Source organism: Hyposmocoma kahamanoa, unplaced genomic scaffold (genome assembly GCF_003589595.1).
Source record: "Hyposmocoma kahamanoa isolate Upper Pololo Valley unplaced genomic scaffold, ASM358959v1 66, whole genome shotgun sequence".
In the NCBI taxonomy this organism is placed as follows: Eukaryota; Metazoa; Arthropoda; class Insecta; order Lepidoptera; family Cosmopterigidae; genus Hyposmocoma; species Hyposmocoma kahamanoa.
This window is the reverse complement of record NW_020653854.1, coordinates 24,857,810-24,879,317: the sequence shown is the minus strand read 5'-3', so window position 1 is coordinate 24,879,317 and position 21,508 is coordinate 24,857,810. Positions and strand designations below refer to the sequence as shown.

The window sequence follows — 21,508 nt, the reverse complement described above, 5'->3', positions numbered from 1 at the left end:
GGTAAAGGATATGCTTCTACAAATTTCGATAAGTCACATTGCGATGTCCCGCATTTAACATGCGTGTTAAAGAGTCCACAGGACTTTGTAACCATTTTTCACTTTCTCTTTGTTTAAGACTGTTAAGTATCCATACCTGGTCCTCATCGACTTGTCCCCACGAAGCAGCTATAGCTCTAAACACGTCCACGTTAGACTTCATGATGCGCATCAAGACCTCGTCTTCGCTGTAATGTGTGAGAATTCGCATTTCCAGCTGGCAATAGTCTGCTGAGACCAGTGTGTAGCCTGGCGCCGCGCGGAAGATGCGTCTGGTAAATTGCAGTGAAGACATGAAGATAACAAGTTTGGAAGTTTGGTTCTTTTAAGTACAAACAAATTATCCGATTCTTTGACAAAAGACGACAGGGCTATGCGTGAGCAGACGAAGCAAAGGAAATTACTAATGTTCACTTCTTCAAAACCCGGAAGTCACCACACTTATCAGCTTAAGCTGGTCAGCTTTCTGTCTGTGCAGTAAGAACGAAAAAGACGTGCATTTTGCTTCACTTCGGATGGCTCAAGCCAATCGGCTTTGATCAGTGTGACAACTCCTAACATATGATTATAAACGGCTTTACTTGTTATTTAAATAAACATATGTTTTTTTAAATAACAAGTAAAGCCGGAATACTCACTAGTAAACTGTAACCGTAACATGTCACCAAAAGTCATAGTGTGTGCGTGGTTCGCGGACTTGCCGCGAGCGGTACGCGTGCAGTTCGCAGTGATCCGATTATAACCAGGATGAGATTGAAGATGAGGATTATAACTCATTCTAGTCAGTGAAGACTGTTTCACGTGTTCACTCTAGAACCTCGTTACTGTATCTGTCACGTCACAATTACAACTCGGTAATGCGTACCCGGTTTTATGTAAGGCTACTAATGGATTGACTGCATGCAGGTAATGCGTAAAGTCGTTATCAACTTCATGCCAATCGTGCTCTCGGCTACATGAAATTAGTTACGGCTTCACGCATCACCTAATTGCAAACATGCAATCAATCTGTTAGCAGCCTAACTGGGCAGGTTACAACCAGTATATGGCTACGAAAGGGCTATAAACAATAAATTCAATCATGTGCTCACTGCCCTATGGGTTCATTAACACGTTTATGACTATAATCGCGGCAAACTTTTCGACGACTCTCTAAATGGGTCTTACCTGCAATTAAACTCAATTATATCTCCGGAGAGTTGTGTATTTGACAGATATTCAGCAGGTACTGTGAAGGTACGTGGCACACTCTGCAGATTTGGATCATGCATGCTGATTCTACCCGTGTTTGTGTACATCGTGTACGACGGGGTTATCCTACGAGAGAAATATTATGTAATATAAAAAAGACGCGTGGAAAGTCTGTCAAATGGAAATGACAAACTGACAAACTGTATATGAAGAACACATTGATATACGTAATTTCACAACTCATCGTGTGTCTATTTTTGACCGACTTCAAAAAAGGAGGAGGTTCTCAATTCGACTGTTTTTTTTGTATGTTTGTTACGCAATGGCATTTGTGTACCGATTTTGATGATTATTTTTTTGTTGGAAGGAGGGTACCACAGTAGTGGTCCCATTTAAATTTGAATAAAGTAATCCACTCCTATGAATGACTTTTGAGGTCGGTTTTTTGTAGTACTCTGTACTGAGATTATTATAAAAACGACATTCAAACATTTACCAAATTAAACTATTTTTCCGGATTTAACTCACGTGTATTTGTTTTTTCGAACAAACCAACGTTTAGAGCTCTTTACAGGTCCCATGGTCACGGTTGACTGAGATGGTACAGTCATCACCAGGCCAGGTATGTCTAATATTAATAATGTTAGTGCGGTCTCTCTTATATTGGACAAACGAAGCGAAGTATTTGTACCCGCGTCAAAGAACATATAGCTGATGTCAAACACCGTTGCGTAAACAAGTCTGCAGTCTGCGAGCATGTCATGGATAAAACTACACGTTCAATGAAATTTGACAAACCCCAGGTTCTTGCAAAAGAAGTCCGTTATCTACCCAGGATGCTGCGAGAGGCCATTGAAATTAAAAAACATCCTAATTTCAACAGGGAAGATGGTTTCTCCGTATCACCAGTTTGGGATCCAGTATTTCCTCCGATGAAAAACCCCAAACAGACATAAGATTGCAGTACCAATTAATATGTTTTAATTTATTCTAATTTCTATTATTAATTAATCATAAATTAAAGTTAAAAAAAATTCATTCAATAAAATAATTGGTATATTTCTTTGTAAAATTAAAAATAAGGTATTTAACTTAGAATAATAACGCATAGAAACCTAGTCTACACCTTAGAATAATAACATATAGAATGATAGTTTCATATCAAACGAACTGTCATAAGTGAGGCAAAAATCAAATTCATGTGGGCTAGTTTTAGAAATAGGTTAATTTTCGGTTTTAGTGAATATTTATATAAAAATACAAGTTGAAACGCGTTACTTCCTTGTGGAATGTGATGTTAGTATCTATTTTATGTTTGTCTGACGTATTTTTACACTCATTTACCGCACATTTCGTCATTTTTAGCTAAAATTCTTGAGTTGTTCGCGGTGTAAGTTGACCTTGAGCACTGAAGGCCCGCCCGCTCGTATAGGCCCATTGGGAGCACTTCAATTTGCCTCACTTAACGCGAAGTAACGCGTTTCAACTTGTATTTTTATATAAATATTCACTAAAACCGAAAATTAACCTACTACTAAAACTAGCCTACATGAATTTGATTTTTGCCTCACTTGTGACAGTTCGTTTGATACGAAACTATCATTCTATGCGTTATTATTCTAAGGTATTTAATTAATAACTTTTGCAACTATAGTGAAATAATAGGGTGGTTTGCATTAGTGTTAGATATAACTGGTTGATGACTGTACCGCCTCAGTCAACCGTGACCATGGGTCCTGTAAAGGCCCCGAAACGTTGGTTTGTTTGAAAAAACAAATATACGCAATTTAAATCCAGAAAAATAGTTTCATTTCAACAATCGCGAAAACCTAAGAACTCGATACATTCAAGCATTCTTTCGTTAAAAAACTTACAATGTACAAAGTTTGATCACAGAAAAAATTATCTTTATTATTACATTGTCTTTATTTCCTTTTGTATTACATTATTTCAAGAAATAATAAGTATGGAATAGTATGCGAAAACAAATGTAGTATCACAAAAAGATCTCAAAAACTACACCTATTTTCTAGCTCATTTAAAAAGAGAAAGTAACGAGTAATTTATTTTTCTTACCATGATTGTAATATGATACATGATAAAATCACAGCGTCGTTAATACCTCCGTTCACATTCCCAAGTGAGCCAGAGCAATATCGATAGTTGAGGAATAACGCGAAAGCCAAATGTTCGCGATATGATAGCGGAAGATTGTATTCTATTACACCAACGCCCCAGAGAGCTATTATACAGGGTGGAAAAAAATCAATGGAATATGAAGGGAAACAATTAAATGCTTAAGGTAGCTAATTTTCCTTAAAGGACGCATTCTTTTACTTTTCTTAATATGAATAAATGAATTTGCTATTTTTTGTAACACTTTCCTGAGCCGGGAATTGAACCACCTAAAAATGCAATTAAAGACGTCCATTAAAGTCCTATTAGTATTTATTATATATTAGATTTCATGGACGTCTTTAATCGTAAAACCCAATGTTAATTGGAGATCGTTCTTATTATTGGAGTGCACGAAAAGAGTCTCCCAGCACGACGAACGATTCCTTTCTATAAGCGAATAGGCGAGAACCTTACGCTGATTGGCAAATGCTTCCACTACGACGGCAAGTATTACAGTCTATGCGATCGACATGATAAGAAGACTCTTATCATTGATTCTATCAAGAATAAGTAAATATCAATTAATACATTGAGTGTTTATATAAAACAAATCCAGGCAACTTTAATCTAGTGAAAACCAGACATCCCAGGAAAACAAGGAACAAAATAGAAATACGGCCAAAACAACGCCCCACCTTGGAATTTTACAATAGAACGATGTTTATATTGGCACCTAAATTATTTAATAAAATACCAGATGCAGTTAAAGAACTAAATTGTAGGCAATTTAAAATAAAATTACATAATTTGTTAGTTACACAATGCTACTACAATATAAATGATTTATTAATTGATAACATAAAATGTAAAATTTAACCACTGTGCGTGGTTGAAATAAGAATTGTGTAAAATATTCGCATGCCAAGTTTTGGTGAAATGTACGATCTAATAATAATATACTATAACACCATTGTAAACTACATTTTTCAGCGAATAAATATCTTGTATTCTTGTACAATAAAGTAGCGAGTGTTTATATTTTGCATTTTTAGTTGGTTCGATTGGCGGCTCAGGTACCTAAGCTTTCAAAAAATCTGTCAATGCAGTTATTCATATTAAGATAATCTTAGTGCAGAATACTAAAAAACCGAGCTCAAAAGTGCGTGGAATTACATCTATTTGCCAAGTTTTATTGAAATCGGTTACGGGACAGCGCGCAAAACCGGATTCATCCCCTGGTTTGCCACCCTTAGAGGATATTTTCTTCAAATTAAAATGGGACCACTACTGAGGTACCCTCTTTCCAACAAAAAAGTATCATCAAAATCTGTCCACAAAAGGAATCGCGTAACATACATACAATCCAATTGAGAACCTTCTCCTTTTTTGAAATCGGTTAAAAATAAAATTATGTTTCCTTTATCCCTTTCTGTCCAATTGATTTTTTTCCACCCTGTATATTACATATTGCCTCCACTGTCGTACTTAGGCCTTCACGACTTTACTTGCATGTGGCGTGGAAACTTTATTTGGCAATATTTGAACAATATATTAGGTAGTTTGGACACAGGGTCTGTCTTAGTTTCGTTATTTATGTATCCAACTTATCTAGTATTAGGGTTGGGTTTAATTTAATATATTAATGTTAGTGTCAAGACACTAACTCGTAAGTTAAGGGTATTGTTCAACGATTATAGACATAACAGTTAGTTAATAAGCTGGATGTGTGAAAACTATACTCCGTCCAACTATTTATTTAACTTTTGACAGCTCGCATTCTAATCAATTAGTGATGTCCTAATGCGTTTCTGATTCGATTTTTTATAACATTCGATTTTAGTTATGAAGAAGTTTTAATCGTGAATGTGACCGGGTTCAAAAAAGAAGATATTGTCTGATTGAAATCGCGATGTTGCTTTTGACAATTTGTCTCAAGAATGAATAATTAATGTTATGAAGATTCAAGGGATGATTCCCGTTCACATGGAGAAGAATCCGATGATTCATTATAATACACAATAAGACTTTATTAGAATTATTTATAATTTATTTAATTTCATTATAATTTATATTATAGACAGGTACCAAAATTTATCAATTTGAATTAATTTTAGTTACATAATGTGTTGACTCGATAAATATCGGAGCTAGAGCACGTCTCTTCACTAAAATAAAAAAACAAAAGAGTCCAGGAAATAAATTGCATTGTTTTGTCTACGGTGTTGTAAGTCAATAATTGCGGAACTTCGGAGTATAAATTAATGTCTTCGGTTCGCGTTTAATAATAATGTACTAAACAATCACAGCAATCACCTGACCTGAAATAGAGAATTCCCTGTGCTTTAAGTAGCAGAACAACGGAATTCACGCTGGGGCGCTACCCAGAACACCCAGACCAGAACCAAGTTACAAAAGTTAACTTCCCAAATGGGTTCTACAGAAAATCATCCAGTAACCACACTGCAAATTATTGGACCACCAGGCCGTTAAAAGATTAAAAGCAAAATAGTTTTAAATAACCTAGTTAGATTAAAAGTTAAAAAATAACCTCACATAACCTAAAAATTCACCTGCAAAAACTCACCTGTTACCGTCACTATAAATGACAGCCTTCTCAGTAAGAGGGTACAAAGTCTTGGTGAGAATAGCATTGAGCTTCCTCCAATAAATGACGATGCTGGCCATGGGGCTGTTGTGTGACGTCAACACTCTCTTTTTTGTACTAACCTGGCGACCTTTGTACATCCCTAGCACCTGAAGCAATACTACACGTGAAAAAAGGATATTGTATATAATAGTGTATAATTGCGATGAGTGAGGTGCTTTCTTAATTATACTTTCCCCAATACTACACAACTTCACGAACTTTTAAATTTAAATTTGAAATTAATAACAAGCTGGCTTAATGACCATAACCTAGAAGTTAATTTTAATAAAACTAAATGAATGCCGTTCAGACCTTATCAAAAACGCCATATAAACTTAATTTATAAATTTAACAACATTCCGCTTGATTGTGTAAACTCACTTTGCCTCCTAGGAATAAATATCGACATCAATTTAAATTGGAAGGACCATGTAAATAAAGTTGTTGGTAAATTGTCAAGTTTCACATATGCTCTGAACGAACTCAAAAAATCGACTGACCTTAAGACAGCAACTAGCGCTTACTACGCGTATGCTCACGCCTGGCTTAGCTATGGTGTTGCGTTGTGGGGCAACAGCACTGACGCAAAAAAACTTTTTGCGTTACAGAAAAAATGTATTCGTATATATCATACTCGCCAATATAGACTCGTTTACCAGCTGCCAATCGTATTTTATCAAATATAACATCTTGATTTTAACATGTATACATATTTTACAAATGTGTCTTATTGCAAGAATAATTTGGATGTATATACATCCAAACAGAGGATATCCTCTGTATTGTCGTTCAGAAAAATTAAGACCCAAATGCACGCTAGCAACAACAGTTTCAAAACTGCAAATGGTCAACTTGGGTCCGTATTCTATGTCAATTAAAATTTATAACGCACTCCCTGACCTTTTAAAATTGATAGCCTAAAAATGTTGAAAAACCAACTTAGTAAATATCTGTCCCAAAATGCTATGTTTTTTAGTGACGAAGAAAATTGTTCAGAATGTTATAAAAAAAATGTAATGTTAATATGTTATCTGTGTTATAAAAATATGACATTATAATTATGTAATTTAATAAAATAAATGTAGAATAATAAGATCACGGAGTAAATAAACACAATTATTACGAAGATTTAATTGACAAATGTAATAATTATTATACAACACTAAGATAATTTGACGATTAATTAATAAGTAATTCATGTTTAATTGATTAATTATTAATAAATAAATTGATTTATTTTTAATTTTTTTTATTTCAATTGACTTTTTGAATATATTTGCTTAGATTTATTTATTTTCATTGTAATAATATTATGATTAATAATTACGTTAACAATTGACATTGCTGCGCCCTTACAGAGTACATGTTTGATACTTTACCATATTACTATAAGACCTAATATAACAACATGTTTTGCAATAAACGATATTATTGTTATAAATTTAATTAGAAACTGCATACTACGGTGTCTACAGCGACCAATATACTTCACTTGGAGTTCTGAATTAAATACAAGGTGAAGCCTGAAAAACAGTAAATTGCTGAGGCTGTTACTTTTTCTTCAACACAGCCATTTATTTTAAGCCACTATTTAAAGTTTTTTATGTATCGTTGTAGTGTTGAAGAATAAAGTCTTTTTATTTTCGTTAGTGTCATCAGCGTGCTTCAGTATCGGTGCGGCGCTGCACCGCCTATCCTGATAATTCCCAAAGTAGTGAACATACAAGGGGTCCACGTCAAGGAAAAAACGGAGTGCGTGAGAAGTTAAACGGGGTCCACGAGAGTGCGACCCATTCACGTGTGATGTATATACCATAAACATGTCACAGTAAACAAACATTTGGTTACATAAAATTTAAACTTAACATGTCGGACTGTTAATATATAAATAGTGTATTAACTCAAAAAATGTATTTTTTTCAGAGTCGATGAAAAACGAATACCTACTCACTTCCCGTGAAAGACTATTAAAAATTTACGTAAAGTTTATTTTAATAACGATATTCAAACAATTTCATACTTGCCAAATGTATTTAAAAATAAAGGTAGAGTAGTAGAGATTCAAATTTTACGTTCAGCAATAGCATAATACTGAATTTCACATATTTCGAGACACAAAAACTCATCTAAGTGAGTAGCACTGTGTTAGCGGTCAAAAACACATTTGAAATCGATGAATTTGTAAAAAAAATGTACATAAGAAAAGCAGGGGGTCCACGCCATATATATACAGAAGAAATGAGCACGTGGTCTACTAGACAAAAAAGTTTGAGAACCTCTGGTCTAACTGATACTTAGCGAGCGCGTAAGCATGCTGTCGCTTGGTAATGCACGAGTGCGCTGAAGCATTCTTGTGTGCTACCTGCCGCTTCACAAATTAATATCAAAGTATGACAAAGACTGAGCGGTATCGAAACACACTTACAACATAGGAGATAAACTTTTCTAACCCGTTCAAGGCGTTACGTGTTTATAAGTGTGACTGCTAAAACCACAGTATTACAATATCTAGTATGATTAATTTTGCTTGGTCGAGCGGCATGGTCACAAGTTGTATTTCAGAATTGTATTTTTTTCCAAACGAAATTGAACCCATTTGAAAAATGTATATCGTATACTATACGCATTTTAGTTAGTTCAGTTGATATAAAAAAAATCATTGGCATATGTAAAGTACGTATTTAACACAGCAATTTTCCAGTAAATGTTCGAGTGAAGTTTGTGTTTTTTTTTCTATCGTGAATATTTCCAGGAATCGTGTTTTCACACCGTATAGTAATCAGTGTATACCCTCAATTGTATTATACATTTTTTCCAAAATGATTGATCCAACACATTCACTGTTAGGCGGAATCAAGTAAAGCCATTCGAGGTTGTATACTCTTTAAGTGTGGGAGATATAGCCAGTCAAAATGCATTGCCGATTATGGCGCGTGCGCCCTTAATTTCCGCTACTTGTTTATCTATCCATACTGAGATAGCGACCTTTCAATAATTCTTATAGATCGTGACCACATACAATATTTCTACACACTACAGCCTTATTTAGATTATAACAAACCTTAGCAACATCCTTCGAAGAGTTAAAGTTAAAATGGTACCCGCACATCTGATAGGCTCGTCTCTGCAGCATTTCCTGAGAACTTTTGACATCATTCAAAAGTTGTGACGTCAGATCCTTGTCTACCGCCAGACCGTAGTATTCGCAATCCGCCAGGACGCGAGCGGTTCTGATTTCGAGGTCTGAAAGTTTTCTATGACTTTGAGAAGTTCTTTAAAGTTGCGCAGTTAATTATAATTTTACTCCAAATCCAGCTGGCTAATGGAAGTTTGTTGGTAAGTAATTAAGGCACATTTTAGAATGTTATTTAGGTAATAACATTTTTATACGAATATTCCGTTATAAAATTGCAGGTACGTTAATAAAAAAAACTAGAAATAGAAGAAATTATATGTATCATTTATCATGACGCCGTGGTAGTCTAATGGTTCATACCTACTGTCTCTCGAGCAGAGACGGTGGGTTCGAATCTAGGCTCGCACTTCTGAGTTTGTGGAATTTATGTGTAAAATGTAATTTGAGCTCTTGGGTGCACCTGCACTTCGAAGAAGGTTCACAACATTCGGAAAACGTGTGAAGTCTCTCATCCGCATTGGACCAGCGTGACGAGCTATGCCCTAAGCCCTGGCCTGTGAGGAAACCCGTGCGCAACAATGGGACTACAAATGGGTTGACGATGATTTATCATGACAACCTTGTATCAATCACAAGTTTCCTCTGTAAACTTATATTGTGAATAAATGAATAAATCATCCAGTACCTATCTTCTTTGTTATTTCAAACCATCGAGTACATAACCAGAAATAGAGACGAAATGTCTTTTAATTTGTTTAAAAACTATTCTGCGAAATCATTACGGTGACAACTACACTTCGATTGACCAGCCCGAATTCGAAACAATTGACGGGGGTCGTTAATTGTTTCACTTCAAATCGACCAGTTTAACTTGAGCTTTGCTGTAATAGACTATAATTGAAAAATTACACATTTAATATTTAATTACCGATGAAATATGATTCCATTTGTTTTGTAATTACACCGAATGGAACAGCCCCTCATAGTTAGAGATAACATTATCTTTATTTTATAATAAATATTATATAATAGCATAATATTTTATGTATGTACGTCTATATAATATTACATAGACGTACACATTGGTCAGTTGTTGGTACTGTACTATCTCAGCTTTCTAATTTGTGATTTATTATAAAATAAAGATTATTAAATAAATTAATTAATTTAAATAAATTATAAAATATCTATTTCTGGTTATAAAGTCGATGTTTCAAACCCACGTTTCGGGCACTTATCAAGTTCCAAAGCCACGGCTGACTCACCAGATGGGACCTGTAAAGACCCCGAAAAACATTAGTTTACTTGAAAACACAAATACCTACACGCGATTTAAATCCGAATTATCATCTTCAATACTAACCCATAACGCTTCGCAAACGCTGGTATTGATCAGCTAAACCTATCTCCTGTTTATCAGCAATTTTCCATATACACCACGTTCTTACAATTGAACTATCTACATTGTCAAGGTTTTTAAATTTCTTCTCTTTATTATCAATTTTTATAGAGCTGCTTTGTAAATCTATGTGACAGTACTTTTTGGTCTGAAATAAAGATAATAGACATGAGTTCCAGCTTCGTAAATATAGCAAATAATTATTCTTGGTAACATAAAACTGAAATTAACAAAAAATTAAAGGGCCTACTTACTAAAAACGTGAGATCTGGAACTTTTTCATCACTGTTTAGTAACCATTCTGTTATTGAAATATCCACACAATCGGTTAACAAATCTACGCCAAAGCATTTCTTTACATTGACATAGCTAGATTTCAAATACATTAATCTTAATTTTGTTGATTTTCTTTGTAACCAATTGATTAGTTTCGATTTTACTTCAGAAAAACAAGTTTCTAACGAAGCTAGGTCTATATAAAAACATGTATCTTGTCTAAAATACAAAGTTATTCCTTTAATCAACCGTACGGGTATCAATTCATTTTGTTTAGGTCTACTTTGTTTAATAATATTGCTTCCTATAACTTCATTAGTAGCCATTGTAGCATTCATAATGTCTAAATGAATAGCTGCTTCATTAACATTTCCAATTATGTCAAAGTTGTCTAAAATATCATTTTTCTTAAGGACGTAGCATTTGGCTTCATTGTTACCGATTTCAAATCTAAATATTTTGGATAGTTGACAAGATAGTCGTGGATTATCAGATTTCTTGTTTCCTAATTGTCTGGTATGATTCAATGCAGATTTGTTATCTAGTTTTACTTTCTTTGGTAAGGATTGAACACAGTCATTGTGATTATTTTCCATACACCTTTTATAAGGGCTAATGTAACTATTCTTAACTTTCGTTTCACTAATGTTTTGCGTTTCAATAACTTCAGCATCTTTGGATAGATTCAAAACTGTTTCTAATTCGTTTTCAGAAATTTTATTGTCCTCTTCGTACACTAATTTAATATCTTCATCCGTATCTACGTCAAGAAGAGTAGATTTAAAAGCGTTGAGAATTGAATTTGAATTTATGCTCACAAAATCTGAAATTGTCTCTTGTTTGAAAATCTTAGAAGGTTGTATTTTGATGTTTTTATCATCTAAGAATTTGCTAGGAATCACATCTAAAGGCAAACTTTCGTCAAACAAGCTCGAAGTATCACCCTCTGATGAAAATAGACTAATATCTTTTACTGACATCGATTTGGAAGATAATTTTTCAGTCACATTTTCCGAGATCACAGCTTTTTCTTCAAACTCTCCTCCAAAACTTACGTCAGGTGAAAACATTTTTTCTGATGTCCGAAGTTTGGTAATGTTTTCAATGGCAGCCTCTGTAAAATTCATTGAGCCCCATATTGTTTCATCTTTAAGTATAGATGGACAGCTTCCTGTGTTTCTTATATCTTTTAAATATTGGTTTTTAGCTTGAGAGGATATATTTTTAGCGCCACTTAAAATAGGAGAATTTACTACAAGACTGACTTCTTTAATTACTTTTCTAGGTGGACGTTTTACTTCAACGTCAACATTGATGTTATCAGAAGTGACATATTCGATCACTTCACTACCTGACTTTTCTTCTACGTCCTCGGGACGTAAATTTGCACTTAAATAAGTATCATCAGTTCTATTACGTTCAGGATCTTTGCTACAATTGGGGACTAATGTCTCTCTTGTTAATGGTTCATCTTTGGTTTCTTGAGGCAATGACAATATTATATGTTGACTACTAGAATCTTTGAATAGCTTATCATCTAATTTCATATTCAGTGCATCTTTGGTGTTATCTTCATGGGTATTAAATATCGGTTTATTACAGACAGTAGGTTTATTCCATTTAATTTCACTAACACCAATCTCAAGTTCAAGATATTTCCTAGCTTCGATTATTAAGTTTTCAGCAGCTTCTCTCGCCGTCACACCACAATTTCCCGTTATCCAAATATTCTTTATTTTTTTGCGTTTTATCATGTCTTCGCTGTCATCCCCTTCTTGCACTTTTTCGCTTTGGAAAGGCCCAGCCTTTAAAAGAGCATTTTCAATTGATCCTGCTTCAGAGGAGGCAATACAAGCAATTGTTTCAAATCCTGCATCAAAAAGAGTGCGGGCCCTCGCACCATTTAGCGTAGACAATTTCATGAGCTCTATCAATTCGGAATGTACACCAAAGTGCAAACGGTCTTGGAACTGAGATATGAGCATTTCCATGTATCTCCAGCCTAATTGATGGCAAAAGGCTGTAACCATCCCTAAAGTAAGGAGCAATTGTAACAATATGAGTTCACTGGCTTATATACATAACATTAGTCAGTAAATATCGACAATACAGGGAAAATTTACCTGCGAATGTAGCAGCCGCTTGCTGCAAACCCTGCAAGAAACCGCGGGCACATTGAAACTTCGTCGCCACCTCTGATAATGGCACTTCATTTACGAGATCCCGTAATGCCAAAGCTGTATAAAACCTAGAAATAAATAGCACAATATAGACAATATTAAATAGATAAGCTGATAGATAAATTATAAATTTGCATCAGAATTTACTTGCCTCTTATGAATGTTCAATTTATTCTGAATATCATTAATCTTTTTGGTTCCCCTTAAACACCGAATGATGAAGCTCTCTTGTACTCCAACCAATTCTCCTACTCTTTTCATTGCTCTTGTCAGTGATTCCCAAAGTGTTAGCAAATGAAGCCAGTCTATTTCACCCCATTGACTGCTTACACTGTATGGTGTCACCAGATATATGAGATGCAGGTCAGTTTCCAAAACTAAACATTGTCTTGCTTTTTGTAGCTCACAGAATAATGATAATCCGTCATTTGGAGCCATAGATGAAGATAGACAAGCTTTGCCTAAAGCAGTAGCTATATATCGAGTTTCATCTTCATCTTTCTGAATTCTCACCAGTTCATAATTTTCCAATTCTTTCAGAGTATTATCAAGAAGAAAGCTTTGTGAAGGTGTTACTTTGTTTTGTGTAAACAGCAAAGTACACTTCGAATAAAACTCCAAGTGATCTCTGGTATTTGCAATATTACTGGCAATAATTTCTAAAACTGCTCTCATGTACTTATCCTCGCTTTCAATACAGCTTTTGACAGGATCTAAATTACCCATCATGAGGTCAAACCCTATTTTTTTCTCTGCTTCTGTACAGATCAGTATGCTTTCACCTTTTGTATCTTTGCCCATTCTTCCAGCTCTGCCTATCATTTGTTTATATGTCAGTATGTTAATGGGCTGTCTTTGGAACACAGGAGATCTGATGATTACCTTTCTTGCAGGTAAATTCACCCCAGAACTAAGTGTGGATGTGGCTATCAAAATCCTTATCGCTCCAGATTTGAAACCACCTTCAATTATATCCCTTTCATCAAAAGTCAAACCTGCATGATGATAAGCTACTCCAAAAGAAATAGTGTTTTTTATTATTTGGTCTAAACCAACAGGACAGTTTTTTAATTGCTCCAAAACTTCTGAAATACTTTGAGAGTTTAACTGCTTTCTCAATATCATCCCAATTTCATTCCCACTACAACCAAGTTTATAAAAAGAGGAAGCAACATTCTGTGCTAAGTTTTCACACCTATTTTTTGTCATGCAAAATATCAACACAGAACAGCCATCTTGGATTGTATTCAGACAAATTTTTAGTACATTATCACTATCTTCAGAGTTTTTTGTATTTTCTATAGTACTCATCAGTTGTCCACATTTATCAAAAAGTTTGTTACCAACTAAACAAAATTCATCTAAAGGTATTGGTCTGAATTGTGTGACAAACAATTCAGCATTTAACCAATGAGCTAAAACTTCTAAATTAGGCAGTGTCGCCGACATACCAACAATTTGTATCAGTACGTCATCTAGCCTAGACGACACATATTTGATTTTTGTTAATAAAAGTTCCAATATGTAGCCACGATGTGGATCACCAAGTAGGTGCAATTCATCCACAATTACTGCACCTAAATCTGATATATTGCCGTCTTCAAGTAATTTGTTAACCAGGCTATTGGCCTTCTCAATAGTACATATAGCTACATGGACAGTCTGTAAACCTCCAGGGGGGCACTGTGCCCCCATAAAACCTTCCACTCTTATTCCAGAACTTGACAGAATATCCTGCAGATAGAACATCTTCTCCCTGACTATTGAAACAAATGGTAATATTATTATTACTTTCTTCTGTCTTTCAAGTATGGTTTTTATAGTGAGTATCTCGGCTACAAGTGTCTTTCCTGCAGATGTAGGAGCAGAGTACACAAGATTACAGTAGTCCAAAAGTACTTTAGAATTGCCTAAACAGGTGACCTGCCAGTCGAACATCTCCTTTATGCCTTTCATGCTGTATTTCTTAGTTATTTCTTGTGGTAATCCCCAATCCTTTAAGTTCTTATTTTTTATTTCATCTTTACTGACAATCTGAGATAATATTTCTGCGTTTTTACTGATGCTGGTGTCTAAAGAAAGAGGTTTACATAACAATGTTGTGTTTATTTTCTTAGATGTTTGCGTCCTGTATACCTTTACTGTTGCTGAGTCATACTGCTCTTCAGCAGCATATTCCTTTACTGTAACCAATGAAGATTGTAAAGCAAATGAAGTATCGAAACAGTTATCAAGAAATCCCACGTTCTCAGTCAACACTTGCGTGTCTACGACATCCGCAATTTCCTCGGACATTATTCACTCTTATACACACTAGACACTACATCACACCTCATTAAATAGGATGAACAAAGATATTATGAAAAAAAAACATAGCCCCCAATGAAATTACATTAATTTCAGAGAGAATTCGCAGAATTCCATTATTCATTTTAATTTCAAAATCAACGAACACAGCTGATCTGTATCTGTCATCTGTCATTACATTAGACCGTTGACATCATGTTGACATCTCCGAAACGTTCTCAACAGTATCGCCATTAAAAAAATTTCGCAACCACTACAAAGAAAACCAAAACAAGTAAAAAAAATGGCAGGGCTACTCGGCATCGGTTCAATTTTTTTCCATCCTATAAGGCTCAAATACTGTTTCCAACCCACGTCTGATTCATATTTGTTTTCATTTTCATTTTTCGGCAATTATTATACCACTGTAAGGCAAAGGAAAAAACTTTTCTTTCTCTACTCATCGGGATTTAACGCCATTACAGGACATGATCTCTTATAGAATAAGCATCTAACTCGTCACGTCATCTCCTCCTGGGTCTTCCATGTCGCTGTCTTGCGTTTGGTGAGATCCACTTCGTCCGGGGTTGTTTTTGCCTGCATCTCGCTTGACATTCCATTTCATACTTTTTGGACCATAGCTGTCGAATACCTGCGCTCTGAGGTTTTCTCACACAATTCCTTTAAAAAAATGGTTTCCGTAGTCTAAGCATAATGCAAAAGAAATAAAAATGAGGTTTTTAATTATTTAACGATACCTACCTAAACGGCTGAATCGAAATCATATAATTATCATAAAATAATAAATTGAACACCATTAGATAAACGGAATTATAGTATATTTGTTTAATATCACATATCACTAATTTACAAAACAATAAGAAATAAATGGAAGTCATTTATACAAATAAAAAAAATGGGGTAGGTAATATAAAAGCTGATAAGAGATCAAAATTACCAAGCAATTACTAAAAGATATTGCAAATTGTTGCTTGTTTCGTTTTATAATTTCATTATAGTTGTGATGTTACTATATTATAGTGTATATTTTTCCTAGACAAATTAAATTTATACAATGTATAAGAAAATAAAATGTAATATCATAAAGTAATTTTAGTAGCAGTGGGCTCCTTTCCCTCTGTGAGAGCTCGAGATTCATGTACAAATGCCGCATAGGTTACACCCTGTAAAGGAATAAACTTCTTTTAATTCGTTCAGAATTCGGTGAAATATTTAAACATTTCGTTACCTGTTGCTTTGCCGCTCTAACAAAACCCTCATTAGCAGACACAGTGAGCGCCTTCATTCTATGTCCAAAATTGAAAATTATTTTCGATCTTAACCGCACATGGCCTCTGACTTTTAAATTTTGTCTTGGATAGTCATCTAGACCTAAAAAGAGATACCAAATGATACCTATATAAATAGTGAGTTACACAGATATTATGTACAATCATAGAAATGATCCTACAGGTAGATAAGAAAGATTATCGAAAATGCCAAATATGACGCGTTACCTCCAAAATTATCTGGATATATTCTTATTCTCTGCTTCAATTCTTCTGCGCGCTTTGTTTCCATAGGACCTCCTAAAGTATTAACTATTTTCTCAAAGTTATCCCATGCCGTCTTACAGCAAATCAAAGTTTTCCCTGAAATTATTAAAGAAACTATTAATAATCAACATAAAGATACTTTGCAGTACATAAACAGGAGATTAATTTAAAAATGTAATTCAATTTGCTCAATATAAAAAAGTACCATCAAAAAGCTTCTCCAAAACAGGTCTCACAGGTCGTTCAGCCTCCCAAGCTCCTTGCTGGGTCAAAACTCCCTGCTTGAATATATATCCGCAGTGTCCATTCGTCATGTTGCTTATATACGCCATCATTGCTGTAACATCTAGGTTTAGAGTTGTGATTTCAGGATGATCTTCTATGCATTGAGACACTTGTAGGAGAGTTGTTTGGGGGTTTAAGCTAAAAATAAACAATGTTATAACTTTTTCTTACTACATATCAAATAAATAATTCGGATATTTACTATACAGGTGATAAAAACATCACCAACCATTTTTTTTTCTGTGCATAATATTCAGTAATATAACACATCATAAAAATATTTAAAAAAAAAATTGTCAAATAAAACAAACAAAAATTTTCTCATTTTTTTGAATTCCCAATTTTCCCAATTTTTTCAAAAAAAAATTTCCCAATAATTTTTAACGCGTGTCAAAATAGTAAATAAAATTGAGCGATTGGCGCCGAGTTGTCTAGACGCCTAAGCACCAGCACGCATCGCGCGTTAGTTTAGTACTTTGTTGTATGTCAAATACATAAACTCGCGCGCTGACTCCGAACACTGCCCCACATACTTGTTGTTGCTATAGCAACAGTGTCTGTTATTTGTCTGGTGTCAATATTGTTCAATTTTTTCGGAAAACTTTAAGAGGTCATAACTTATTTATTTGTTAAGTATTTGACCGAAATATATAAACCGAACACTTATTTTTTATTTCCATAATACAGTATGCTCCTTTAAAATGGTTAGTTTTTTTTATCACCCTGTATAATTACATATTTACATTCAAGTTTCACAAGTAAATTACTTTAAAAGTGAAAGGAAATTACATTATTCGTATATTATTTGCATGTGAAAAATTTACAGAAAATTTCCCAAGTCAATGCCACAAAAGATGAAAGAACAGTTTCAGATATAACCTTTCATGGACGGAATTGTTATCACTGTTGTCTGAATTCCAGGAATCTTCACTGTCTTCAACAGGATGTGAATCTGGCAGGGTGTCTCCCTTTACTATTACTCCTATTGTTTGTAATTTGTTTGCAAGGCTCTCCTCTATACCACTTACAAATTCAAAGACTACCTAAAAAAATAATATAAAAGCATTAAACTAGTAACACTATATTCACATTAACTAAAACACAGTTGCGTGACAAAATAATTTTTTGAGACATCATAAACAAACCATAACCCAGTTACATAATATTGAAATTGTTTAATGGTATTTTAGCTACGCACACATTAGGGTAAGTTTCGATATGTCAGAAACGTTGAGTGACTTTGTTCTTAAAAAGATAATTTTAAGTTCTGTATCTTAGCTATTTACAATGGATATTTGACCACTTGTCACTTAACAGCGTCTTAGTGAGTGGATGGCAGCATAATCCATGATAAAATGTAACATGCCAATAAGGTTAAAACATTTACTGACCTTTGGTGGTTGATACATGCATGGGTATAATTTTGCACATTCTAGATAGTCCTCTGCTTGATCAAGTATGGATCTAGCACCATATGAAGCATTGCCTGAACTTAGTGCTGACAGTGACTTCGGATTCCGTGCTATCACTGCGAAAATAATTATTTGAAAATTACAATGAAAAAAATATACATGAAGATGGAAAGTATGAACAAGTTATACAAAATGTAGTTATCGGTTAATGGTACAATCAGGGCTACATCTCGAGCATATTCAGGTACAGTCTAGTACTATGAGGCAACTCAGAAAGTTCTGAAGAAGTCTATTTGGGAGACTTGTGATACATGAATTAATGACAGAGCTGAAAACTGTCGTTCATAAAACTGGACTTACTGCCTTCACCATGCATTAAGGATATCTTTGGATTTGTGTTGACAAATACATAAAAAATTCTGGGAAATAAACATAATTGAACTGAGAAATAAAAACATTGATGGGTTTTGGTATAGCGGTAGATAGGACCTAGGAGAAGGACATAGGCTCCTTTTTGTCACAAAAATAAATCTTAAAGAGGGTGAAATAGGAGATGAAAGTTTGTATGGAAAAACCAATAAAACTATGAAAATTAGTGTAGTACATTAGGCTAGAAGTAGGTGGTAGAATATATGTTGCCGGAATACAGTAATATATGTATATATTGTATTCAACTTGCATACAGGTATTCAAATATTAACAGAATTTCATATTTTATCTTTACAGTTAATTGCATTTCAAATTAATATAAATAAAAATTTATGAATTCTAAAATTTTTCTTTACTATAGAGGCAATGCATGGACTTAACCAATAATTTAATTTAAAATCATTTATTATTTATGGTATCGAAGTTAACATAAAAGATTAATAATTTCAGCTCTAGTTTGCCATCCCTTAACTTCACCTTTGATAATGACTGTTTTTCTTTGTCTTACCTTTAGTCCAAGTTTTTCCATTGTCGCTGATAATATCAATGACCAATTTACTCTCATCATTGATGTGGAATATTTTACATACAGATATTACTCCTGGCCTCAGCGCACAATCTACCATGGCTCCTAAGTGTCGGAGATTTGAACATGAGAGTTGTTCAATTTTCACCTTTTTCGATTTTTGAAGCTGAAATTGCAAATAAATTAATAGATGCATAAAGCTCAACAACCTGTTCGGATAATGTTTGCAGCTTTATTTGCAAAAGTTTAAGGAAAACTTCGCATTTAAAAACATGAAAATATTTGATTCCACACATTCTAATTCTTTTTGATCTGCATGCCTTTCTGAGTATATCTAATAACTTCAACAAAAAAAAACGAATTTCATCATAGTCATCATTTCAGCCGAAAGACGTAGACGTAGTCACTGCTGGACGTAGTGGCCACCAAATCAGTAACAATTAATATTCTATAAAATTCTTTTGAAAAAAGAACTAACGTTGTCTTACCCTTTTCAGAAACTGAATTTCTTGACGAATTTTCCTTTGCAATTTCATCATACCATCGACATCTCGTATATCTTGTAATTTTTCACCAAGGCCTATACCAAATTTGATCTTCTCGTCTAACATAGCCAGTAACTCTTCTGAAGACAAAGACATGCTTGCGCTATTGTTCAATAAACCAGTGAATAATATAAAATATAGTAATCTATATTCAACACATTTAGAACAAATTAACAAATGCCCTAAACGCAAATTAGAAGCACATGTCTCTATTGATAATTTAGTGACAATCAGCTGAAAATGACATAGAGCAGGTTTCACAGTGTTAGTGTTACCAGTTAATACCTATTATAGCTATCGTTCCTGATGAATCTGCGTGAAAAGAAACGGAGGGAGGTTGTCCCATATTTCCAGTGTTGCCAATTTGTGGGGAATTCCTACAAATTGCGGAGAATTTCAACGAAATTCAACTGGATTGGGAATTTTGTCAACATCGAACGTTCCTCGCATTATTAGCAACCCGCGTAGAATTATTATCAGAGCACTTGGTTCTGAATTGTAAAATTACCAGTCGGTGTGTGTTGAGTTCGCCTTCCTTTCAGTTGGTCGTCGGTATGAAGAAAAACGAAATCAGCTATTGCTAAATACAGTCGAGCAGTTACGTACTTCTACACCACAACTTACCACTCGTCAATTTTAAATATTAAATATAGGTCTAAACTTAATTTACTCATTGATTATTTCTAACCTTAACATTGTGTCACCAAATACGCAACAAATAAATAAATTACGTAATTTTGTAAGGCTAAGAAAAAATATTTATGTTTCTTTTTTCAGATTGATTATTGTTGTAAATAAATAAACGATTTAAGGTCATCTAATTTTGTAATTTGCTTTCATCGTCATATACAGCCTGTCTTCAACCACTGCTGGGGGTCCCATGCTAATCTCATCCAGGTTCCGACGTTATTGTATCCAATCCTTGGACACTCAGTTATCGCCTTACTCCATCTGTCATCTTGTCTCCGTATCAAGTGTGCCCTGCTCAAATCCACTTTAGCTTCGTGATGCGATTCCCCACGTCCATTACCTTAGTTCGAATACGAACCTGACATTGGTAACACGGTCTATAACCTTGATACCGAGCATGACACGCTCTATGGCTCTCTGTGCAACTCTTATCATAAACACAGTCTGCGTGAGCATCCATGTCTCGGCACCGTAAGTCATAGTAGGCAGAACACACTGATTATATAGACGGGTCTTCAGACATTGTGGAATTTTAGCTGACTTAAGAATGTCGTCCAACTGCCAAACGCGGCTCACCTAAACTGAATTCTTCTGGTGATTTGCTTTACATTTTACATTCTGTTCACATTCGCAGCAAACGTAATAGATGGTTATATTTTGAGTTTCTTAATTGTTTATTATATTTTGAAGCGACGTACATATTTATAATAATTAATGCGAACTCGAGATGTGGGAAACATGAATTGCTCCCCGAAATTTGGGTGTTTTTAACAATTTTCATTGGCAACGCAGC

General features: G+C 34.4%; 2 protein-coding genes across 2 annotated transcripts; both read right to left on the bottom strand.

Moving 5' to 3' along the window:
- Positions 1–16: 16 nt before the first annotated feature.
- Positions 17–15,281, bottom strand: LOC113232079 (DNA polymerase theta). Its single transcript, XM_026466706.1, has 10 exons — positions 13,138–15,281; positions 12,930–13,054; positions 12,098–12,838; positions 11,405–11,977; positions 10,785–11,347; positions 10,495–10,678; positions 9,057–9,238; positions 5,933–6,102; positions 1,207–1,356; positions 17–311 (listed from the first exon to the last, which is right to left on the bottom strand). The coding sequence occupies exons 1-10, from the start codon at positions 15,279–15,281 to the stop codon at positions 17–19; spliced, it is 5,127 nt and encodes a 1,708-aa protein (XP_026322491.1).
- An 888-nt stretch (positions 15,282–16,169) lies between these two features.
- On the bottom strand, positions 16,170–20,220 carry LOC113231964 (UPF0415 protein C7orf25 homolog). Its single transcript, XM_026466535.1, has 8 exons — positions 19,969–20,220; positions 19,463–19,646; positions 18,505–18,641; positions 17,993–18,156; positions 17,034–17,251; positions 16,790–16,924; positions 16,522–16,664; positions 16,170–16,456 (listed from the first exon to the last, which is right to left on the bottom strand). Exons 1-8 carry the CDS (start codon positions 20,119–20,121, stop codon positions 16,373–16,375), a joined length of 1,218 nt encoding a protein of 405 aa, XP_026322320.1. The 5' UTR covers positions 20,122–20,220; the 3' UTR covers positions 16,170–16,372.
- Positions 20,221–21,508: the final 1,288 nt, after the last annotated feature.